The sequence below is a fragment of the Lathamus discolor genome, chromosome 1, assembly GCF_037157495.1.
Source record: "Lathamus discolor isolate bLatDis1 chromosome 1, bLatDis1.hap1, whole genome shotgun sequence".
NCBI lineage: Eukaryota > Metazoa > Chordata > Aves > Psittaciformes > Psittacidae > Lathamus > Lathamus discolor.
This window is the reverse complement of record NC_088884.1, coordinates 36,943,863-36,969,330: the sequence shown is the minus strand read 5'-3', so window position 1 is coordinate 36,969,330 and position 25,468 is coordinate 36,943,863. Positions and strand designations below refer to the sequence as shown.

Below are 25,468 nucleotides of genomic sequence, written 5' to 3'. Positions count from 1 at the left end.
CCAGTGCCTAAAAAGGCTGACAAGAAATCTGGAGAGGGGCTTCTTTTAAGGTCATGTACCTGACAGAGGGGAGATACAGGTTAGATATTAGGAAGAGATTCTTCCCTGTGAGGGTGCTGAGGCGCTGGCACAGGGTGCCCAGAGAAGCTGTGGCTGCCCCATCCCTGGCAGTGTTCAAGGCCAGGCTGGACACAGGGGCTTGGAGCAACCTGCTCTGTTGGAAGGTGTCCCTGCCCGTGGCAGGGGTTGGGGCTGGATGGGCTTTAAGGTCCCTTTCAACCCAAACCATCTCATGCCTCTATGACTATGCTTTGTCATAGTCATCGAGCCCTTGAAAGGGTTACCTTTCATTTGCCTTAAACCCTCCACCTGATCCCATCTAGGCCTTGTGCAATAAGAAGCCTTTCCCAGTCATCCCTCTTGACACAGCTCTCCCCTAGCATACCCTCTAATCTTCGCCTGTGGAGGCACACGGCTTTACCCCTGACGGCAGCATGCTCCCCACAGCACCAAGCGCCACACAAGCACAGGCGACCTTGCCTCTCCTTGGAGGGCTCTGCCTCCTGTCCCGCTCCCCCGGGCGGGAGCCGGGCTGTGTGTGAGGGAAGGCAGACGCTGCGTGCCCCGAGAGCAAGCAGCGCGCCCTCAGGGAGCCCGCAGCCTGCCCGGGGGGGGCGGGAAGCGCCGAGCTCGGGAAGTCCCCGCCGAGGAGGAGGCGGGGACGGGGACGGGGACGGGCAGTCAGCTGAGCCGGGCCGCCGGCGCCTTGGGCGCGCGGTGACGGGGGTGAGCGGGGAGACGCGCGGGGGGCGGCGGGGGCAGCCCCTGAGGCGGGCCCGGTGCGGGGGCGCGGCGGGAGGCCCCTGGTTCCCTTTACAGGCGCTATGGGCGGGCTCGCCCCGTGACTCGGCGGATCTGGGGTGGGCCTGCGGATGGGCGAGCGCGGAGGCGCGGATTTGCGGCTCCCGGGGTTACACGGGAGAAGGGAAGGGGTTGCGAATGCGGAGGGGCAGGCGCCTCAGCCTCCGCCGGTACCGCGGCGGGTGAGCGGCGGAGAAGGGAAAAAGGGCCAAGAAAGCGAAAATGAAAGTTAAAAATGAGCGGAAATGGTATTTTTGCGTCGGGGGGGGGGGGGGGGGGGGGTGTCGGCGGCGGCGGCGGCACAGGCCCTGTGAGGGCCGGGCGGCTGTCGGAGCCCAGTGTGCTCAGGGATGGTAGTGCCGGCTGCCGACGTACTGCCAGGCTGCGCGTCCAGGGCTGCTGAGGGGAGACGGGGCTGCTCCCTGCCCCATTCCCAGGGAAAGGGGCTCCCGAGGACGGTTAGCACGGGAGATCCCACGGGGATCAGTGGCTGTAGTCATGCAGCCCTTAATGGGTTATGGAGGCTCATGGATACTCTGGTGTAGCGGGGTCGGAGGCATTGAGGGGTGACTGTGTATTACGACAAGATGTATGGCTTGCTTAATAAAATGAAGGAATCATAGAATGGCTTGAGTTGGAAGGGACTTTAAAGCTCACCTAGTTCCAACGCCCATGACATAGGCAGGGACACCGTACATTGGGCAAGAAATTAAGAGTTTTCTCTTTGCAAACCTTGTAGTAGATGCTTCAGAGATGTCCAGCAAGTTGAAGAGCCGTCCTGATGAAAATGTAGAGCATCCCAAGAGAAAAATGGAGAATGGAACAGACAGTGTGGCTACCCCTGCCCTTAGTACCTACACCCCAGAGGAGATGGTACAACAGATGAAGGAGCTAATCACTGAGAACAATGAGTTAAAAGGTGAAGGTTCACATGAACTGGTCTTGAAATGCAAAAGCTCTGAGTTTCTTCTGTGGGTGTTATTTTGTCCTATGAGTATGAATTCTGTGCTCGTTTGCCCTTGCTGGAGAACATTTTATACCTGGGTATCATTTGCTGTATAAACAACTCTTGTAAATGGCAAGGCTAAGTGATAGAACACATCAAATTGAATTGGTATGGAAGATTAGGAAGAGAACAGCCCAATGTATGGGTGACTGACTTGCTTTTGAATTATATATGTAAGTGGTATAGTACTGTCTATTTCAGGAGGCGAGGAGAAAATCTCCTGCTATAATATGCTCTTTGCTCATCAACCTCTAAAAGCTTTTTTGGTTTGCACTTTAGGACTGTTGGGCAGCTCCACTGCAGGCAGACTAACATTTTGCCATAGCTGTGTCAGGAGGGCTGGGTACGCAGTGCCCAGAACAGTCTGGGTTAGGATGCTGTCTGAAAGGAGCGGCATCCTCTTGGGCAGAGAGGGCAATTGGAGCAGGCACTGAACTGTGTGTAGTAACAACTGTGAATGTTTAGATGTGGCAGCACCTTCTATACTGCAAAAGGAAGTGGTGTCCATGGCAGGCTCTATCTGAGAGAAAATGATAGGTTTCCCTGAAAGTGCCTGATGGTTTGAGTCTTGCAGGTGAGATAGATTTGTTTCTGGATCCCAGGAGTTTAGGTGTCACATATGAACATTTTTTCCTTTTTAAATGGATAGAGCCCAAGGGATCTGGGAATTTTCTGTGTAAAAGACAGAGGTTCCTCACTGTTTATATGGCAGTGAAGTCACATATCTTGTGTATTTTGTTTTTACACTAGTGTTTAAATTCCACCTGAATTATTTTTGGAGCTGGTCCATGTTCTCTGCCATAGAGTCCCATGGGTATCTGGCAGGAGAGTTGTTTCTAGAGCTATCTCTGGTATTTTGCTAAAAGGTCCTGTATCGTATGAGATAATGTTTTGGGACTATATTTACAGCTGCTGTAACTCATGCTTTGCAGAATCATTCTCCTGAGCTACACTTATTTACATAACCTGAAGGTTTTGTTGGCAGTGTATAATATGACATAATGGAAGTTAGTGAAAAATACAGTGTATGAAAGATTTTCACATAACTGGCTTTGAGTTTCTTGCCCTAAAAAAAGCCAGTCTGAAGTACTTGCATTGACTCTTCCTAAGATTCTTGTAAGCATTTTGTTCCCAGCCAGGGAGAGCTGACTTTGCTGTAAGTTGTTTGGTATATTTTTTACCTTAACCAAATGTTGAAGTGGAGCATTGTTGGGCATATTTGAGACACTTGATTTGATAGCATCTGTTTCCATTTACCAGTCTAGGATGTCTGTTACCCCTTCCAAGTCTCAGTAGTTTCAGAATCTCAGTTCAGTAGTTTCATTTGGGTTGATCATATAAATGACCAAGTACCTCTTGTGAATACTTCTTGGTTTAGGAATAAGTCAAGAAGAAAAAGAATTGTGGGCTTGTGATTTCTGCAGTGGATTTAATGCTATTTATTATAGTGCTAATAGCATAAGAAGTTTAATTCTGGTTTGGCATTTAAGGTACACAAGGAGGAGGTTTGCATTTCATACCCGATTATTGCTAACCCATTTGATACTGAGGAATGCTGAGTTCAGTGTAGTGGAAATCTGCTGTTTCATTGACAGAGGATTAATGCGAATCCATGTCTTGTCTCTGGGTATCTTTTAGAAGCCATGAAGTTGCATAACCAAGCTATGAAGGACCGGTATGAGGAGCTTTCAATTTGGCGAGAGAAGCAGAAAGAAGAAAGAGAATTTTTTGAGTCGAAGTTTAAGGAGGCTAAGCAGTGCTTGCTAGCCAAGTGCACTGAAAATGAACAGCTACAGCAGCAGCTTCAGAGCTTAAAGGAAAAAGAAGAAGGAGCTGAAAGGGTAAATAAGGAATTGGTTGTATTGACACACTTTTGAATTGAAAGTCTGGAGTGTTCAGGTCCTGCATCACACTGGGAGGTTTGGAGATTTATTAACATCACTACTTTTATCTTGATGCTCTAACAAGAGGTCTTGTCCTGACTTAGAAGTGAGGCCTCTCAGAGTGTAGTAACAAAAAATTGTGCCACACCTGAGACAATTTACATTTCCACTAACATTTAATTAACAATAATAATTAACATTCTTGACAGAAGAAATAAGAAACTAACATTTCTTGCTGATTTTTCATTCTTTATTTTGACTTCTCTTGGGTATCTCTTGACTTTATCCCTCCTATTGCTCATTAGATTATCTGCGTCTCATGACTGTTTAATTACTTTTGTATTTGTGTTTCCAGGGAGAACTTTACGTTTAAGAAAAAAATATAATAATGACCTTCCTTCTATTCTATTCTCACGAAAGCTTTTTTGCTGAGGTCAGGTTGGATCTGTACTTCTGCTGTCCCGTCTGATTCTGAGCTTTCTCTCTCTGCCTTACCTTGGGCTCTGTAATACGTCATTTCTAATGTTGCAGGTAATTGCTTAGTAACCAGGCAACATTTTTCTGGTAGTACAGAAGACTTCTATGGACAAAGCCTATTAAACCAAAACCTGCTTTGTGTCCCACATGGTCACGTGAAGAGATGTTAAACAAGAAGTTTCATGCAGAGCCAAACTGATGGTTTCTCTGTTGCCTGATGAAGGATGACTGCATTAGCCTTTTTCTCAATGGAGGCACTAGTAGATTCACCTTTCCTCTCCTGACTGTCTGTTTTATGGAACTCTGTTAGAATGTTTTCAGTGTGTAAATCAAAATCAGCCAGTGAGTTCTGAAGTTACAAGGAGGAAGAAAGTCATGTATCAGTAGTGTGGTTGTGTAAGTATTACACAATCTTTACTTCGTAGGCTAAAAGTTGTATTTCAGGATTGTCAAAGAAACTCAGAATTTCATAAATCTGGAATAGTTTTTAAGAGGAAACAGAGGATTTATTCTGCCTTTACCTGTTTTAGAACTTTTTATACTTTAAATGCTTAAAGCATGTTACTGACATAGTGATACAACCTGCTTGAGTAATCCAACATCCAGAAAAGTAAAAATAAATCTCTTGTAATGATCTCATTCCAAGAGCTTCATAGGGTAAACACTGGTTCTTCTATGATTCTTTGCAGTTCTGCGAGCCAATAGTAACTGTAATTTAAACAGCAACGTTTTCATTTCTGATAGTGATTTTCAGGCTGACAGTGTCATTTAAGCCAAAAATTACTTTCTTTCTTGAATACCTTAGTTTTACTTTTGTTTTTTATTGTTTAGAAAGAGCATGGAAAAAATCCTCCTACAAGAAGGCATTTAAAATTAGTCCAATTTCTTGTCCTCTGTGTTTTATTGTTAGCTGAGATAGCCTATAGGCCATTGCTACCATTAAGTGACATGTCTGTCTCACTTAAAATAAATCACAGATATGTTGTGTTGCCTCCTTTAGTGAAAAAACATCATTCATAGGAGGTTTTCTCTCAAAACTGTACCTCTGTTAGCCCAGGTTGCTGCAAAGCTCTCTCTTCTTCGTTGGAGCTGACTCTCAAGGCATCCTTTTACGGCATAAGCACAAAATCAGAGACAGCAACAAGTGAGGTGGGTAGGGTGGTACTTCAGGATGAGAGACACTGAGAGCAGAGGAAGAGTTTGGAGATTTGGCATGAATGATGGATTAGAATGTAATTTAGACTCCAGGAATTGTCCAGAATTTACACTGGTGATACATGGTATAATAAAGGCATTACAAGGAAATGGAAGGTTCAGGTTACAAAACGAGGAAGAAATAAACTCACACGGAAAGTTTCACGATGGGGAGTGGTATTTGAAGGAGAGGGGAAGAAAAAAGAAAGAGGCTTCCTGGTTATGCGGAGGCTTAAGAGGAAGTCTTGGGAATCCTGGGGAAAGGGAAGAGGCAGAAGGTGAAGGAGACAGTCACAGTTGGAAGAAGAGATTAGGTTTGGGGAGGCTCTCTGAGGGACTTTGTGAAAGAGGCTTTGTGGAAGCAGTATAAGGCTGTGTGGGAAGGTCATGGATACAGGGAGAGATTTATATGTGGAGGTGGGGTACAGGGAAGTTGTATGGTGGGGAAAGGCTGAAAGTGGGGGGTGTGGAAAAGCTCTCCGCCCACTGATCTTTTCTCCCTAGAATCTTAGGTAGACTTGGGAAAAGAGGAATAAGAATATGGGTGGAAAAATACAAGAACTCTGGACAGTAATTCTGTAGGTTGGCTGAGACCCTATGTGGTTGTGAGAGGCACAGATTCAGCAAACGTTTACATCCTAATTCTCTGTGCATTCAGAGAACCAGGCCCACGTTTTCCAGAAGTATTATCATTTGATTAACTTCGTTTCACAGTTTAGACTTCTTCCTGTCTAGAGTGGACCAAAGCATAGTTTAAGGATCTGTACTGTGGGCTTTTTCAGGCAAATCTGAACAGAGAAGGGATGCTGGACACCCTTGTTCTGTTCAGGCTCTGTGCTCCTTGGCTGGTGTTTCCTTACAGTTGGCTAATGCACAGTTTGTTCATCCTAGGAGACCTGCACGGCTCTCGAGAAGGAAGCAAGTCAGCTGAAGTCCCAGTTGCAGCGGCTCCAGGCTGAGAAAGCAGATCTGCTGGCTATCATTTCAGAACTGCATATCAAGCTGAATACGGCCTCAGCAGAGGATTCCTTTGTGGAGATTGCAATGACTGTAAGTGAAGGGAGGAAAAAGAACACAGTGAGAGAAACAGAACACACAGACGGAAACTTTGGTTCCAGCTTGGTCCCACTTTTTTTGCAAACTTAATCTTCTCATACCAGTCTAAAGGATGAGGAAGTCAGGTCTGAGTCTAATTACACTGACAAGGTTTACTTAATGGTATTCTACAGTGAGGTATTTAGCACCCTGTCTTCCTTTAATGGAAAGAGTGAATCTATACCCATGTCAATTAAGAGTCTTTATGCCTTTCTGAAGGGGAACAGGAAACTTGCAGCAACAGCAGTAATACAAGATACAGACCTAGTGGATTTGAGAGAAGAGTTGCACGGTTGGACTCCATGATCTTAAAGGTCTTTTCCAGCCTATATATGATTTTATGGTCTCTTAGATTGCCTGACATGGAGCACTTGTGTCTTACAAGATGTAGTGGTAAAGGACTTGGAGTCCATTTTTTATCCTTCCACTTTCATGCTCAAAGTAAATTAACTTCATAGCCTAAAATATTCACTGGAAAAATGAGCCTGGTCCAGCAGGTGACTTCAGACTAATTAAAAATGTTAAGAATTTATCTTAATTGGAATTCCTGAGAACATTAATACTATGTTTTGTTAAGAGGCAACACCTATGCGTAGAGGGGGGTGTTCTCTTTTGAGAACAGTTCTCACTTCCTACTGATAAGATATGGAGAGACAGGCAAACAAAACCAAATGCAAGATCTATTTTTTTTTTCCTACTGTTCTTGTATCTGAAAAATCTTCACAGGCAAAACGTGAAATGTGAAAATGTGGGTCTCTGCTGTGCCCATAATAGCAGATCGCTCTCTGAGAAGTACAAGTGCAACAAGAAAGTAAGATTTAATTAAATCTTGTTTGGAGTTGTCAAAGAAAACTTCAGCCTGCAGGAAACCTTCAAGGATGCATTCTCCTGGTTTTGCTACAAAGATTCCCCTTAGGTGTACAAAGATCAAGGAGTGGGTTTTGTAGTGGGAAAGAAGAGTGGTTCTTTTGGAGGCAGGAGAGTGGGTTTTAGGCTTAATATTTAAAGTCGCCTGCAGTGATGTTGGCTGTTGCTGTGTGGTGTCTGCTCATCTCTACAGGGGAGAGTGGCCATGGAAGTTGCTAAAAAAAGGAGAAAGCTAAATCTCATTGTTCCTCTTCCCTGATCAGCCTGAAGAGATACAGGGAAAGGCATGTAAAGTATTTAAGTTAAGAATTTCCAAACATGAAACTGATGTGTAGGAGTTCTGTGTTTTTATTTCTTCTTACTGCCATGATAGCATTTTCCCCAGTTTTAATTCCTTCCTTAACTCAATAAACCTGTGTCCTGCTTAGTCCAATTACCAAGCTAATAGTGGGTTTGTTTTTTTTTTCCTAGGAAGGAGAAATGAAAAGAACTGCAAAGGAACATCAAGAGAATAGCAGTGAAATGACCAGTAATGTTGCTGTCTACATGTATGTAGGTTCTTGTGTGATGTGTGTGATTCAGACTCCTGCAGTGTGCTTTGTCTTCAGTGTGAGGGAACTTTTTTCTATGAGGAATGCACTAGAAAATCCTTTTTTCCTGTACCCTTGCATCCCCCCATTGCAGTAGCTCTACCTCCCTACCATGTCAGGAAGCCTCTCAGCTCTCTGATATTTTTCCTTCCGGTTTTCACCTGCTGACAAAAGGGAGTGTATATTCTGGCCAGTTGGCCAGGCTTTTATGTACATGTTGGCTTGTCAACTTCTCAGGCTTTTAAAAGCCAGATAGGAGAACAAACAGACAAGATCAAGATAGAGGCTTCAGGAACTCTCTCCTTTTAGTCATTGGAGACCTTCTAGTAGAGTATCTGTCCTCTGTCCAATTATAATGATGTTGGAAACAATCGTTGTTTTTCAGATCTAAACCTGTCCTGTTCCTGCGTGGTTGGTATAAAGTGTATCACGGGAGGGTGGACAGACAGTGCAAGAACATAGTCCTTATTTTTCAGGTTACTGGCCTTAAGATACCAGCATTCTGAATCATAGAATAGTTAGGGTTGGAAAGGACCTGAAGATCATCTAGTTCCAACCTCACACTAAACCATGCCACCCAAGGCTCTGTCCAGCCTGGCCTTGAATACCGCCAGGGATGAAGCATTCACAGCTTCCCTGGGCAACCCATTTCAGTGCCTCACCACCCTTACAGTAAAGAATTTCTTCCTTATATCCAATCTAAACTTTCCATGTTTAAGTTTTAACCTGTTACCTCTTGTTCTGTCACTGCAGTCCCTAATGAGTAGTCCCTCCCCAGCATCCCTATAGCCCCCCTTCAGATACTGGAAGGCTGCTATGGGGTCTCCACACAGCCTTCTCTCCTCCAGGCTGAACAGCCCCAACTTTTCCAGCCTATCTTCATACGGGAGGTGCTCCAGTCCCTGATCATCCTCATGGCCCTCCTCTGGACTTGTTCCAACAGTTCCATGTCCTTTTTATGTTGAGGACACCAGAACTGTGCACAATACTCCAGGTGAGGTCTCACGAGAGCAGAGTAGAGGGGTAGGATCACCTCTTTCGACCTGCTGGTCACGCTCCTTTTGATGCAGCCGAGGATACCGTTGGCTTTCTGGGCTGCAAGCACATGCTGCAAGCACACACTGCGAGCTCATGTTCATTTTCTCATCGACCAACACCCCCAAGTCCTTCTCCACAGGGCTGCTCTGAATCTCTTCTCTGCCCAACCTGTAGCTGTGCCTGGGATTGCTCCGACCCAGGTATAGGACCCTGCACTTGGCATGGTTAAACTTCATGAGGTTAGCATCAGCCCACCTTACAAGCGTGTCAAGGTCCCTCTGGATTGCATTCCTTCCTGCTAACCTTTGGTTAGGTTACTTCTCAAATTTTGATCTTTACATCACCTCCACAGCACCAGGGACTTTCTTGCCCCTGGCTGAACCTTTGTCCTTCTCATGGACACAGACAGCTGATACTATTTAACTTTCCATTTTGGATACTGCCCAATTTAGTAGCTACATGGTTGTGGCTGAACTCTCTTAGTTTGCGGCCTTTGCTTTTGGAAGGAAAGGATATAGAAAATGCCTGGGGCATAGCAGGCCAGAATGCTGTGCTCCACATACAGGTTATCCCTACGTCACTACAAGGGAGAATGGCCTTTTAATGTGATGATGTAGAAAACTTGTCCCTCATGGTGCAGATAAGAAGTTGTAGGTGAGGAGGTGTCATGGTTGAAACTGAGACAGTTGCTGACCATAGACCAGGCTGCTAGTATTAAGCTTGTCCTTAGCAGTGGGTTGTGAGAACATTCTGATTACAAGAAGACATTCTCTGTGGAACTTGCTTAACTTCTGATGAGCATCTGGGGCCATAACTACAAGAACAGGGGGTGTATGTACCTCTTAAAATATTTCCTGTGTCACCACATGTCTTTGTCCAGCATTGAAACTTTACACTGGTGCCGTTAACAGGTTCAAAGAAATGTGATCCACTCAGGACGGGTTTATTTCTGTAAGAGTAGAACTGTGCACTAAAAATCCCCTGAGAAAAGTTATTTACTTATAATATCCTGGCTGAGCACTGTCTTTGGGGCATTGAATTTTTCCCACCAAAGACTTCTAGCTGTCAGGAGCATGTAGAAGACTCTCTTTTACTTTATGTTCCCAACTACAAAAGCAAAGTTGTAAACACATGCTGGTTTACAGCAGAGCTCCTGAAGCTTACATAAAATGTTTATCTTACCATATAGTTAGGGGATTTTGACCTTCTGTCTACATGGACATAAAAATGGAAGGAATGGAATGCAGTATTTTACTACCAGAAAATTAACTTACCTATTTTTCAGCTAGTTTTCTGTTTCTTTTGGTTCACTTCTACAGTAGCATGGTGCAATTTTGAAAAGAGCTCTAGAATATGAGGGAGGTGAAACACTGAAGGGATTTTTTCTGAGAAAGAAAGCAATTTCTGATGAGCATTTTTAGCAGAACGTGCTTTCTTTTCCTGGAAAGGAATAAGACAGAGATAAGAAATGTTTCATGTTTCACTGGGGAAAAAAAAGTTATTTTGGGAACAGACAGCAGCACTTTGGAGAAGGGGCTGCAGAGTAGGTCAGAAGAAATGCACTGGGGTTTGTATTTGTATTTGACTGCTTTTGCTTGCTTTTGCTTGAAGGGGACTGTCTGAGCACTGCACGAAGCCAGGATTGCGCTTGGATACACAAGGACTGTGACTTGCAGTCTTGGTTCTTGGGAATGAGCCCTTTGCTTAGAATGTTGGTTTTCAACACTGTGTGAAGTGGTGGCCTCAGACTGGGTCCCAGAATTAGGGACAAGGCAGTGTTCTAGTAAAATCATACCTGTTGTTATTTACATCTGGTTTGGTTTGAAGCAGGAGCAAACCTGCAGATGAATTTAAGAATTTGGAGTCTCAGGAGCTAACTGTGAGCCAGCTGCTCTGCTGTCTTAGAAATGAAACTCAGAAGCGGGAAGAACTTGAGAAGGACCTGCAGGAGCACAAGGAGAGGTATGAAGCAGGTGCACTGTAACATTTGGAGCTGCTTTCTTTCAGGGCTGCTGCAGTTACCAAGTCTGTGGCTGATCCAGAGACAAGGTGAAATGTCAGTGTGACCTCAATGGGGAATTCCCTGAGTACTCAGTAGTAATAGCTTATTTTTATGGTAGTCCCTACAGAGATAAACCACAGGTTCTCTTCCATGGGCAAAAGAGTTTCCATGGTTTATTATTATTTCCTATAGCACCACAGATGTAGACAAATTACCAATTCCTCGTGGGTTCAAACTTTCCCCTGGTTATGTCAGAATGATACGATGACTAGTTGAGGACATTCTCCCCACTCACTCCTCCATAGTTACTTGGGTTTGTATGAGTCATCTGCGTGTGGGGCCTTAACAAATCACTATGTATAAAACAGGGATTACAGTGCTCTTCGTGATACTGGCAGGCTACATTTAGAAATGTGTGAGCTTGCAAAAGCTCCTTGGAAGTGTCTAAAAGAAGTTTAATTCCAAACCTGTCTAAGAGAGAGTTTTTTCCAGTGAGACCAGCATGAGGGTCTGTCTCAGCTTAGTTTCATTGGTATAAATTGTTATGACTGTTCAGGTGTGGTAAATTGCCTAAGCAGTAGCTTTCCAGAGAGAATAAGACTTCACAGTAGACATTACCTACTAGGAAAGGTTGGTGTCACAGTAATTGCTTCTACATGGTCTTCCTAGAAGAGGAAATAAGCCATAGCCAAATGGTTCTTAGATATCTCACCCTCTGAAAACATCTAGGGAAAACAGGCAATATTAATCACTGGATTTAGTGAACAGGCTGACCCATTTCCAAAGGGTTAGTGGGTTTGGACTGTACCAAAGATGGACCACTGTGGACTGAATGTCACTGGTCTTCACCTCACCTGCAGAGTTACACTTAAATATACATGCTGGTGTCCTGTGTTCTTCAGGAACCCCCATGATTTTGCAGGCTTTCCTGCATGTGTGCAATCAATTCTGCCTCTCATTTGTGGCTGTGATGTTATAAAGAGAGTTTCACTTGCGTGAAATCCTCAAATAGCTGAAAGTCTCAGTTTAAATAAAGGCCAAATCCATGATTATCAGCTCCTTCTGTTTTCCAGACTGTCAAAGCTGGAGAAGGAAAGCAGCAACTGCCTGGAGAGTGGGACACAAACTGAACAGGAAGAGGAGAGTTCAGAGGCTGTAAGTACCTGTCCTCCTGAGCTGAGGTGTAACACAGTACAGCTTACTTGTTGAGGCCAACAATCTTAGGGCCTAGATTTCTACTTGCACTCAGGGAGCAAGGGGCAGTTATTCTGCAGAGGGTATGGAACTGTATTTTGAACTCTCCAATCCATATCTCAGAGGTGGTTCCAGACTACACCAGGCACCAAAAAGAGGTGAGATTTGTGGCCAAGAATTGGGGAAGCATGGCATAACTGCAGGTATACCTCACTGCCCCCTAAACAGAGAGAGATTCAGTTATTTCTGGCTCCAGAAAGTCTTCTAGTCTGGGTAAATGCCTCACTGCTGTGTAGGGCAGCTTTTGGATCAAAATCCAATGACTGCCTACTATAAGAGTTTAGATGTGGAACTTGTATAGCAGCTGTTTTGGTTTGGGGTTTTTCATGGTTTTGGTGGGATGTATTACAATGGTGGAGGATAACTATCTTAGGTTGAGATGCAGTTCCAGGAATACTCAGTCCTCATGTCTTCAATTAAGGGTTTGGGTTGGTATTGGGTTTGGGATTCAGCTCCAGATAACTGAATTTACGTGCCTACATTTGTAAGCCTGTCTGTGTGAGGGAAGCACGTAAGCTTCCATAGCAGTGGACATCATTAAGGTTTAGTGTAACTGCATAATAAAGGCAACTATGCCTGCATATGAGGTTGTGTGGATGTTCTGAGGTGCTGCATGGGGCCAGTAGATACATTGTGGGATCTGCTGGAGACCTTTACCCTTCTGAAGTCCAGGTCAACTATTTAGGACAAGGCTGGCTTAGTTAAACAAGGCCAGTTTGCAGTCAGGCCAAGAGATAGCTTTTATAGGGAAAGCAGATGACATCTCAGTTAATTCTTTCTAGTATTTTTATCTCAACTTTGCCTGAGTTACAGCTTGAGCCAGATGCTCCTCATCTAAGCACTGATATTGAGGTCAGCGTAGTGACATGCTTGCAATGACAGTCACTTCCATTTATATGCTGTTGGGTTTCCTCAGAAGGCTTGTGTCAGTGGGGCTCATGTTACCTGGCCCTATTGTAAAATGTAGATCTTCAGTGAAACAATGGGGGGGTGCAGTGTGGACCATTTTTGATGGCTCTGCATTAGAAGACATCCTGGGAGAGAGGGAAACGTTCTACAAACCTGCTTTGGCTCTGTTTGGAGAGTGAGGAATGGCTGGGGGAAAAGAGGCGAGAGCACTGACCTCAGCCAGAAAGGAGCTGGACACTAACCTCAGCCAGCTCTCCCAAGAGGAGTCATCTTAAAGCAGGTACTACTCTGCCTTCCCTGAGGCTGCCTGTGAGCTTCCTGGAAGCAGAGATCAAGGAGGCTATGATTTAGGTGTTGCTCCTTTCCTGGGCAGGGTAAGAAATGGGTGTTAAGGAGAGACAGGCTATACTGCCGGATGGGATTTTCTGAGTCACATTAGCCTTTTCAGCAAGGCTGCCACACTTGCTTCCCAGAAGCATGGATTGATTGCATTCCAAGTAAGTAAAATACCTTGAATTATGACGGATTTCACCAGGGACCAAGAACTCACCGTCCAGCTTTATTAGAAGTCAGATTCTTGCCAGTGATACATGGTTTCGTTTGTTGAGATGTTTTCTGTTAAGGCAATTTCTACTGATGTCTAGTTTTCTGCAGCTTGAAATGTCATCATCTTACAAAAATCAGGGCTTTCATCTGTGAGTATGATTATGTTAGTTGGATTGCTGCATGCAGCTAAGATAGTAGAACAACCTCTTTTTGCTTCTGACAGAAAAAGCTTAGTGCAATGTGCTCTGTGAGTATTCATACTGTTATGTTCAGTCCCTTTTGCTTGATGTGACTGGTGAATGATATTAGCTTGGGCAGCTTATGGAAGGTATTCTCAACAACATCTGTCAGTAGACAGTTGTGTTCTGTCTGCAACTCAGTCCCACTGGCTGTGATCCAGACTTCAGCTCTGAGATGAAAGCTGGAGGTCATCATGGATAAACGACTAATACTGCTTTAGTTGCTGGGGATGTGGTAGACTTTCCATGTTAGAAAACTGGAGCTTTTCTTCAAGGAAATAGGACAGCAGCATGCTTTTGATACACCTGGGATCTTTTTAGCCAAAGCCAACCAGCTTATTCCCAAGCTGAACTGGAGGCTTTCCCTGCATTTGATGAGATAAGGCGGTATCAATGAAAATTACAGTACTAAGGACAATTAAAGTGATGCTAATGTGATGCTGAGAGTCAGAAGTTCCTTTAGGAAAGCTCCGGGATATATCTCCAGAGGCTCCAAACCAGCAGGTGTCAAAGGTTTTACACCTTCTGCAGTGTGGGGCTATATTTTAAGAATTGAAACTGTGAGGTGTCCTTTGAGCCTTGGGTTGAAGGAGACCCCAGCTTTTGTTTCTTTCCTCCTCTTGTTTTCTGCCTGTCTTCAGGATCCTTCAGTAACATTCCTGTGGTCTGAAGGCCAAATGAAAAGGACAGAAACTCACAAAAAAACTGGTTACAATTTTACTAGAAATCATCTCCTTTTGTGTGCAAACTTGGATTTGAATGCATGGTAATGGAATTACCATTTAGGGTTTGATTTTCTCCTTCAGAACATTGGGAACTGAAGTCTTCCAGACCTAGGATTCCCATGTGTGTGGTGTGGGAGAGGCTGTATGTGTAGGAAGAGTGCCAGTTGGCTGGAGGGGTTTCATGTGTAATCTAAGTAAATTACAATGCATAAAACCTTTTGTGTTCTCTGCTTTCTGCCCGAAGCAAGAATAGAGGAAACTGGAATGGAAGGGATAATACCAATGCAGGATAAAGTCTTTCTGTGGGAGGAGAAAGTCTAAGCTTTGAGTCTGCCTCATCTACTCTCCTTCCAAATTGCTGCTTCTGCTCTACAACTGCTGTCACAGCTCTTTCTAAAGAGCAAACTGATGCTAGCAGCCTACCTAGAGATAGATCTTTTATGTTTCTTTGAAAGACTGGAACTGTTGCTCAGGGCAGTAGCAGTAATTACAAAGTCTGTCTGCTTTTCGTATGTGTTTTAAATTGTCAGCTCTTGAGAAGGAAAATGTAGATGGTGATAGAGGGACTCTTCATCAGGGACTGTAGCAATAGGACAAGGGGAAAACTTGAATAGGGGAAGTTCAGGTGAGTTACAAGGAATAAGTTCTTTACTGTGAGGGTAGTGAGGTACTGGAACAGGTTGCCCAAAGAAGTGGTAAATGCTCCATCCCTGGCAATGTTCCAGGCCAGGCTGGACAGAGCCTTGGGCGACACAGTCTAGTGTGAGGCATCCCTGCCCATGGCAGGGGGGTTGGAACTGGATGATCTTAATTAAGGTCCTTTCCAACCCAAACCATTCTATGAGTCTATGTGTTTCCCACCTGCATGAGGTGTATTCTAGCCAATGTTGAAAAGTCAGTTAGTAGTGTAGTCTTTGAATCATCTGGATTTTATTAAACTGTTAAGTAAAAATGAGGTTCTGACATTTTTAGGTAATTGGTAATTGTGAAGCTTTGTGGACTTGTTACTATCAAGTGTAATGGTGCATACTGACTTCTGCTGGTTTCTCTAAGCAAAGAATAATATTCCTGCTTAGATCTCTTAGCCTGCAGCTTTGCTATCTTGAGTTGTCCATATATAATCTTCCTTATTTTTTCCTCTAAAAGGTTGGCAGTGAAGTAGAAGCCCTGAATTTGCAAGTCTGTGCTCTGTTTAAAGAGCTTCAGGAAGCCCATGAGAAGATAAAAGAAGCAGAATTGATTCAGAAGAAGCTTCAAGAAAAGTAAGGTTCAGAAGGTTCTGCTGTGACACCTGCTATATATTTGTATGACAACTCCCAGCTTGGGACACTCACCAGCCATACAAATGCCAACTGAAATATCTGTTTCATAGAAATGGTGCTCCTTCTTTGTAAATGGAGTTGAAAGGAATACAGTATTTGTCAGAAAGTCTGAGCTGCCAACCTAGTTCTACAAATAGAACCCCAGTGCCTTGAATGTTAAGATTTGGGTTTTAAACCTTCCTGATATAAAGGCAAATCTTTCCTGTTTTCTGCTTCACATAATCAGTCCCTCTTCTAACCTTAGGGGAAGAAGCTGAGGGACCTCATGACCCTTCTCACATGAACTGTCTGTGCTTTTGAAGACCAGTTGTGTAGGTTATAACAAGTGGTTACAAGACCCTCACTTTTCGTTGCTTAGTTTTCTGTTAAATTCCAGTTCTTTGAGATTCATAATAGTGAGAAAGTGTTAGTTTCAGTAGCTTTGTTTTCTGATGGTAGTAAATAGGTTCATTTTTGTCTTTCCGTGTTCTTCATTAAACTAAGCCTTTAAAGTGAACCACACGAAGATTCTTATAGTATGTCTGGCATGGCAAATCCCTCAGGAAAAGGTGAGCAGGAGAGATCAACCTTTTTTCCTTTTCAGGTGCCAAGTACTGGAAAGAAAGAGCTTGGCTGCTTCAGCAGAACTGGAAGAAAAGCAGCAGCTAATATACACTGTCAAGAAGCTAGAACTTCAGGTGGAGAGCATGCAGGCAGAGGTCAAGCTGGAACAAGCCAAGACACATGAGGAGAAGTGAGTATGACTTCGTTTTATATTCCAGGGAGGTGGTGTCAGTGAGGAAGGGGAAGTCCAAGGCAAACTGGCCAAAGGGAAATTAAATCAGAAATACTAGTTTTGTGTTTTGCACCCTTTAAAGCCATGTTATATTTGTAGAATCTGAACTAGAAACCTGCGTTCACCTCAGTGTCTATGTCACTTTGAATCTCAAGTCTCCACATTAGGCCCCAACTGTATTCTTTCATCTACTGAACCATCACTTAGGAAAATTTGAGTTGTAAGCTCTGACTTTTGTTGTCTTCTTGTCATAAAGTCAAAGGTGGAATAGGGTCAGGAATGACATACAAGTAGAGGAAGCAGAAAAGTGACATAAGCTGTCCTGCTGACTCGCAGGGGTAAATGCATCCACGTGTTTGAGGGCAGCAACAAGTCAGGTGGTGACAGTGATGGGAAGGTGACATTAATGAAGAGGTCTGCAGCCCCTACAACATGTTTGCAACTAGGAGAAGTGTGCAGTGAACTGAGGTGAAGAGACTCGCTGTTTGCTCTGGCTTCCTGCTCCCTTTCATGTGCAGTCTGTTTAAGGAGTGTGAAAATCTTAGTCTAAGCTGCAGAGAGGCTGAACTTCCTGAAGGACCTGCCTTCAGCTGCTCATTATCTTTGCAGTCTGTGTCTGGTTCTTCTCGTGATGAATTCTCCTTCACTTGAAGTCTCTGAGTCAAGACTTGGATGCCTTCCTAAGAAAGGTGTTACATTTTGAACAGCATTTGTGAGCTTGATAAAAATACTGGTGTGATGGATTCTTCCATATGAAATGCAAATGATCAGTAAGGACGTTTCTTTGGACTTAGTCCATGGATAGAGCAGCACACAACTCGCGGGAAGAGGATGTTGAGACGTGGAGCATGATTTTTCTCTCATCAGAAATGCAGACTGATTTGCAAGGAGCTGGTGGTGGCTTTTTTCCTAAATTCTAACAGATTATTTAGATTTCAGAGAATTTTGAAGTGTTTCAAACTTTCACCTCTCTTCTTGTCCTCAACAGGGCAAGATACAGTAGCTTGCAGGATGCTTATAGCAAAGTTCTTCCTCAGCTCACTGAGGCAATGAAAACAATCGATCAGATGAAACTCAAAGAGGTAATTCATCGCAAAAAGAAATCAGAATTAATTAGTGGGGAGTGGGTAAGGATGGGAGGATGTATCTAGGAACAAATTTGGGCAGCGGGAAATATCCTTTGCAGTGTCCTTTAGGGAGTTCTTTTAACTTGATACAATATAGTTTAAAAACTCAAACCTAATCTTTAAAATGAACTATTGTTCACCACTGTTATCTTAGTCCAAGTTCCTTTGATGTTCAAAGTTGGAAGCTTTTCCAAGGGCAGGAGGATTAAGAAGCAAACTTTCACTTCAAGCAGGGCTGTATTCTGAGTTTGTCTCATTATCAGAGTTCTTCCTTGCAGCTGGACAGAGTGGATAAAGTGGTGGTGGAGCAACTAACTGCAAAGGTGGAATTGGCAGAACAAGCCCTTGCTGCAAAGCAGCTCCAGATAGATGAAATGAAGCAGATAATTGCTAAGCAAGAGGAGGACCTTGAAACCATGGCTGTGCTCCGTGCTCAGGTATCCATCAGCCCTTCTTTAGGATCTGTCTAGCTCCCCCAACCCAATATTCAGAGACCAGAAGGAGGTATTTAATGGCCCACTCTGGAATACTGAATGCTTTTCATCAGTTCTGAAGCATGATTCCCTTACTCAGCCTGCCTTGCAGATCCCTGCAGAGCCTGTTCCACCATACCCTACAGTTCTGTAGGAGGAACTGTGTATGCTGGAGTCTGGCACAACAAACAAAAGTTGCAAATTAATGTGTATTTAAAACCACAGTCTCAAGAATCACTGCATATGTTTTAGGGATGGTTTTACTCAAACCAGTGTGTGTAAACAGTGACTAAAAAGGGTCTGCCTAACCTTTAAAGCACAAAACTGGCATCTGGGCCCAGTTCCACTGCCTGTGCCACAGATTTGTCCTGTCGTTGGTCGAGTCACCTCCTCGCTGCTTGTCCTTGCCGCATTTCTGCCTCTGTACAGCAGAGGGCAATAGCACTATCCCAGACAAGACACTTGAAGTATCCAGAATCTAGAGTCTTCCTCACCTTGTTAAGTAGTGCAGATCTTCACTTTGCAGACTGTAAATGCTGTAGGAGCGTTTTGAGTAGATGCGGGCTATGATACAGATTGACCATGTATGACTGCAGTTCATCGAAGTTACAAATTCTCAGCGGGATTTCATTTTTCTGATCAGATGGAGGTTTACTGTTCTGATTTCCACGCTGAGAGGGCAGCCAGAGAGAAGATCCATGAGGAGAAGGAGCAGTTGGCTGTCCAGCTGGCACACCTGCTGAAAGAGCAGCAAAACCTGGAAGATCTTAGCCGGTGAGAACACACTTTGGCTGAGCTGCCTCTGGATTGTGTTGTTGAGTCCAAACAAGAAGAGTTTTGACTGTTCTTGCCAGCAGCTCAGTAGAATGGCAAACAACTTTGCAGACTTTTATTTCTTGGTTAATGTGAATTTTAAAATTGCCTGATTTCTCATTTTAGTTTTGTGATAGAATCTCTGTAAGGTGTGTTGGTTCTTACTTGGCTGCCTTAGCAAGTTTTCACTTGGGATGATTCATGCTTGGTAAATTCTCCCTGCTGGTTTCATGTGAGTTTCTTTGGGTTCTGGCCTCAGTTTTAGTGGTGAATCTGCAGCTAAGCTTGCGGCATGTGTGCCAAGGATATCTGCTGCTTCTCCAGGTGGCAGTGGTGAGTACCCATACAGCATTGTGATATCCTGGAGTTGCACCATTTTAGCACTCTAAGCTGCAAAAGAGGCAAAAGGAATATTAACCATGTGTCCTCAACTCATGTTGTGGAAGCCATGGGTACAAGACTGCCCAGAATTTGAAGAATCAAGTTATATTTCACATAAATTGTACGCTCAACCCTTCTTCTGGTATAACCTGCCTTTCTGCTTTAATCAAATGTGCAGTTTGCCCTGAACAGCTGAGTCATTGCAGTTTTCCGGAGGAGCCCACCCCAGATCCCTGGGTGTGTAGCTGCCCAAATCCTGCTGGTATCAGTTGTATGACCCTGATCTCAGCAGAAACTCCAGGCACGATCTCACAAAGCAGCAGCGTTTCTAAGTCCTGTTTCCGAGCAGCAGGTGTGAACTAAATGCATGACCAGTTGACATGATTTACTTGGAAATCCTTTGATGTATTTTGGATCCACTCACCTTTTCTGGGGACAAAGGGAAGATACCTTTTGCTGAGTCTTTTTTCAGAGCCTTTGACTTCTTGATTCTCCGCAGAAACCCTTTGGCGGAGATGCAGAGTCGGCACGGAGCCAGGGCACTGGACCGGGAACACTCACCTTGCCTTGTCCGAAGAGGTACCATAAGCATTCTCCACCTCAAGGGCCAGGCCCTTCTGTGTGCAGTTTAAAACAGCTTTGCTTGGCTGCAAGCAGCTCCCCAGCTTCCCTGTGGCTATTCTGGCAACTGGGTAGCTAGGAAGAGCATGATTGTCTGGCTGCTAGGAGCAAGCCAGTCCTCTTTCAACCACTCCACAAAGAGTGGAAAACTCAAGCAATATAACAGGGAATCATTTATCTTCTCTGCTTGCAGGAACTGCTAGTCAACACTGGCCAGAAGAGCGGAATATCTCAATATATTCATGTCCCAAATGTGAAGAAATTCTACCTGATCTGGACACACTGCAGATTCATGTTATGGACTGCATTAACTGAGTGATGCCCTCCAGTTCTTAATCTTCTGGAATTTGACCTGCCAAATACATCCTGCTTGAATAAAGCTCAACTCTGCATCCCGTGAAGGAGGTTTTCAGTGGTTTTCTCATGAATCCAGTGGGAAAGGGTAAAATTCCTATCCTGCTCTTTACTCACTAATCTTGTTTTAATCTGCTTTAGGAAAAGAATTTTTATAGGTTAACATGGATGTGTTAAAGCAGTTCCAGTGTGTCTGCTACTATGAAATCTTTAAGGAACATTCCCCTGATGTGCTCTGCTCTCATGGCTATCCTGCAGAATAGAGCTAAATCACTGAAGTCAGAAGAGGGATGAGATAGTTGTTGAGCAATTAAAAGAACTGTGAGGCTGTAAATACTTCATCTCTCATATACTATGTATCAGGAAACTAATATGTTTAAAAAGCTGTTTGAGAAGCTTTTAGCAAAATGGAGTAGTGCTGCATTCATTGAGCCCTTGAAACGAACCCTGCTCTTTCTCCAGATAGCAGCCTTACTGCTGCCCATGTGACCATACTAATCATAGAATCCCAGACTGGTTTGGGTTGGAAAGGATCTTAAAGATCATCCAGTTCCAACCCCTGCCACAGGCAGGGACACCTTCCACTAGACCAGGTTGCTCCAACCCCGGTCCAACCTGGCCTTGAACACTGCCAGAGATGGGGCAGCCACAGCTTCTCTGGGCACCCTGTGCCAGCGCCTCAGCACCGCCTCACATAGTGAAGAGTTTTTTCCTAATATCTTACCAAAATCTCCCTTCTTTCAGCTGATGTTAATCTGATGTTAAATTTCTGATGGTTTATGTAACTTCTTGATTTAGCCAGATGTGGCTAAGATTTAAAACAGGTCATTTGCGTCTGATTTATGTAGCTCCTGGTGTACCCAAGTCACTTGGTTTTATAGAACTGTTCATTTTTAAGGTGGTGTCTTGATTCTTCTTATAATAACAGTTGATTTGCACCTGTACAGTATTGTGCTAGAAAGTGCTGAAATGGATGTAGCCTTATTTAATAAGAGAAGTATAATGGATCTTCACATCTCAAAATAAATCTATTGCAAGGATAAAATTATCTATGTCTGTGAATACTTTGGAGGCTGAAACAGGACTGCAAATACCTACACTGAAAGCTTGTGTACACTGTAGTATGTTGGTTCTGTTTTTACCATCCCTGGTGTTTCTATTATACCAAAAACCAGTTACTAACTTCCCATTTTGTAAGGGAGGAAGGTACACATCTCTTAATAAATATGAACCAGCATGAACAGTAAGACACAACTGGAGCAAACTGCTGGGATCACTGCAAATGAGAAGTTTCACCTCTTGTGAACAGCCAGTGTTTGCACTGCTGGAAACTGGCAGGGAGGGGAAGTAAAAGATGCAGGAAAGCCTTCAGCCAAGATGTTGTCTCCTTATGGCATCATGCATCATCAGGGCGGGATGATCACACAACCTCAATATGGAAGTTCAGTTTATTAATTCTTGGCTCACACTTCTGCTTCAAAGCTCACATTATAATAAGCTTAAATATTTCCTCAGTTGACATTTTGCACACAAGTCTTAGAGGTGTTGGGTTGCCTGAATCCTCCTTCCTATACATGGAACGTGGTCTGTAGAAATGGAGCACTTGTAAGATAAAATGCAAGAGAAACGGTGTTTATAACACAGGCCCTGTACTGGAGGAGGTTTATGTAAGGGGCAAAACTATAACAAAATGCAATTTTAATTAGTTTTTGCTTTTACAGTTATAATGCCTTTAACAAAATACGGGGTGCTCTGATCCCAAAAACCTTACTCTAACCATTGAGTGTGCTTATCAGAGGGACTCAGTGGTTAAGAAGTTGTTCAGAATAAAAGCAAGCAAATAGGAATTTGTGTGTCTAGATTTTAGGCAACTGCATATTCCTAATGCAGAAAGAACTGAGCAGAAAGGAAAAGGTGAGGGAAATGTCTCTTGTGGAGATGGTCACCTAAAATCCCGCTGAAGGACTGTGTAGACCGTGAGCTTCCCACAGAATTAGCGTGAGTGAAAGTGTGTAACCAACAGCAGCTGGTCCATGGCCTTTACTACTGACTTATTTCACAGAGGCCTTTCACTTCCACAAACGCTGTATTCCAATTTTGAGAGAGGCTAGCTAAAAGAAGTATGAATTTTTATCATTGCTTGTCCTCTCTCCACTGTCCTCACAGGGTATTTGTGTAGATCCTTAGTTAGTACTTTGCCCGGTGAGAAGGCATATTCATGCACCTGGGTACTCTTTGAGGGTGGCTGTTCTAGCATAACAGGGTACATGGAAAACTCCACTGGGCCCCAGCTTCAGACAAGGTCACGCAGAGCATTCTCAAGGAAAAAAAAGTCAAGCTGTGGCACAAGGCCCAAGCATTACTGCTGGTAGCGATGGCTAATGCAGAGCAGGGTGGCACTCCAGGTACAGGGGCAGGAATGCTTTTCTTCCAAATGAAGGTGAAGATCAGGCTGATGATCATCCTTTTGTATTCTGAACTTCTGAACATTAAAGGATGATACAATCTATGGAATAGATGCTTGTGCAAAGAAATTTATTTATATACATAGATGTATATAGCTTAAGTCATCTTGTGATGTTGCGCTAAGGACAATGGAACAGCTTTGGAGGAGAAAGCCTTAGGGATGTTGGATACCACAACCAAATGGGTAGAGTTACAGCAGGTATTTTGTACTTGTACATGACAAATTCTCCTGTCAACCTACTTCCATAAGTAAGTGCTTCTCCAATTTGCAGTGTGGATGAAGATCCAAATCACGCAGGAAAAAAGCCACTGAGCAGATCAGTAGTGGAATTAGAAATAACCGGGGTGACTCAGTATTTCAGTCAAGATTTTGCTTCAAACCTGAAATATAAACTATTCAAGAGCTGATTAATTCAAAATTAAGACAAATCAATAGTGTGAGGTTTCTGTTTCACTCTCAGCAGATGAGATGAATATTCTTAAAATATACACAAGAAAAATACCTGTAGATGTTTCTTAGGGCAAAGAAAACCTTCAGTGTCTTTTTCATGTCATGCTGTCAGTGAATTCTCAGCTACCAATACCAGGAGAAACAATCCCTCTTTTATTTCCCTTATAATTAAAGCAATGAGTTGCTTTATTTCTCTGGGTATCACTGTTGTTCCAGTTATCTCTTGCAGACTCTGGATTCTTGTTTTCTGTAAGCTGTAGCTCGTGTTCTTACACAGCCTCATCCATAATTTCAGGTAACTGAAAGAGAGCGGACTGAAATCTGTTGTGAAGAGGTATTCATCAGCTTGGTTGCAACCTTCATCAATCACAAGTACTCCCAGCAGATGCAATCTCTTACTGGCTTTTAATTGGTTCCCTGCAACAGTAGGATTTGTGGGCTTTTTTTCCCTGAATCCAATTTTATTACAGGAGCTTTGTGATAGTTATGGATACAGCAATGATCAAAATCTGATGGAAACAGTGTTAGACCAAAATCAAACTAATAGAATGATAATAAAGCAGATTTCATCTGAGGAGCATTAACCTTAATGAAAACACAGAAAATCAATGTGAAAGGCCAAAGGAGGAATTCCTTCTGCATCTCTCAAGTCAAAATTAATCATTTTAAGAGGCTTCAGAAAAAGGGGGAATCTCAGCACAGGAATACTAATGGGCATTAGCTGAAGTAGGTCTTCACAGAAAGGTAAAATAGTACAACCGCATAGTGCAAATCAGGAGGGATAAGGAGCTGCAACAAAGAAAAACAGAAACCTCTTCATACAACAGGGAGGATTATTTCCCTGCTGTTGTCATCATGAACTGCAGTCCAGAGGTCAGATATCTATCATGACAGGAGGCCAGGGCCAGCAGATGCTCTTTAGCACTTGCTCAAGAGTACATACCATTTGTTTTCCCTTATATGAAAGGTAAGATAAAATGTATTTGTGTTTTAAAGTGACTAAATACTACATGTCCATGAGATAGTACCTGTCTGCATATCTCTGTTTTAACAAAGGACATCTTTAATGTCCTTTCCAACCCTAACCATTCTGTGATTCTATGGTTCTTGGTGTAGGAGTGTCCCCCGTGATCCTCACGCAAAGTATCACTGGATTTGCAAACTTCAAGTCACAGGAGCATGCAAGCCGTCATTACTCCAGTTAGATGGAGAGTAGGAGGACTTGGTGATGCTCTGTGATTAGCCTGGGTCTCACTGGCAATAATCAGCCAGAGGGAGGGAAAAAACACAGCACCCTGATGCCTTCCCACAGTTTTACTCCCATGTCAAGGTGGACACAAGGTGTTTCCCCACTTCCATCACAGATGAGCAGCAACACAGAGGAGCTCCCAGACTGAGTTAGTCCAGCATGCCTGGGCTCGGCATGTGGTTTTGGGGTGAAAACCCAAAACCAAGATAGTCCAACATGACACGCTCTGGACAGCTCGGTTGACAACTGTTCAGCAGAGCATTCATCTCTTAGCTGTTTCCTGCCATCTGCTGGAACTTCTTGATTCCTTCAGCTACCATAGAATTGCTGTCCTTAATTTCTCTTTCCCAACCCAAACTGGTACTGCTGCCCTTTGGACACCAGAGATCCCATCTTTCTCTGTGTACTGTCTTGCAGGGTGGGGTTAGTGCAAGAGCCTTGGGATCTGAGCTCAAACCTTTCTGTTTTGGGAGCAATTTCTGCATATAACTGATGCACAGAGAAAGGATCTAGAGCAGTGAGCTTGTATGTATTCACGAATACTATTTTTCACAGAATCATAGTTGCTTGTACCAAACACATACTGAACTGGACTACACGATCCTGTCAGTTGCTCATGGACTTGGCAGTCCTGGGTTGGACTTGATCACAAAGGTCTTTTCCAACCTAGCTGATAATGCTATGGCAATACCTGGGTTTGCAGTTGCTGGTTTAACACAAGTGCAGAGATTATTTAGATTATTCTTTACT

General features: G+C 43.6%; 1 protein-coding gene across 7 annotated transcripts; it reads left to right on the top strand.

Moving 5' to 3' along the window:
- The first annotated feature begins 688 nt into the window (after positions 1-688).
- OPTN (optineurin) lies at positions 689-21,597 on the top strand. Of its 7 annotated transcripts, none has more exons than XM_065667891.1 (14): positions 689-786; positions 1,601-1,780; positions 3,506-3,708; positions 6,313-6,471; positions 7,855-7,931; positions 10,839-10,973; positions 12,087-12,168; positions 15,833-15,948; positions 16,592-16,741; positions 17,772-17,865; positions 18,174-18,347; positions 19,027-19,157; positions 20,077-20,156; positions 20,392-21,597. In XM_065667891.1, the coding sequence occupies exons 2-14, from the start codon at positions 1,615-1,617 to the stop codon at positions 20,511-20,513; spliced, it is 1,689 nt and encodes a 562-aa protein (XP_065523963.1). In that variant the 5' UTR covers positions 689-786; positions 1,601-1,614; the 3' UTR covers positions 20,514-21,597. The 7 variants fall into 7 exon arrangements, with proteins under 7 accessions (XP_065523963.1, XP_065523979.1, XP_065523972.1 ...); XM_065667907.1 differs by having other exon boundaries at positions 719-786; positions 1,604-1,780; XM_065667900.1 differs by lacking the exon at positions 689-786 and adding an exon at positions 947-1,043.
- The last annotated feature ends 3,871 nt before the right edge of the window (positions 21,598-25,468 follow it).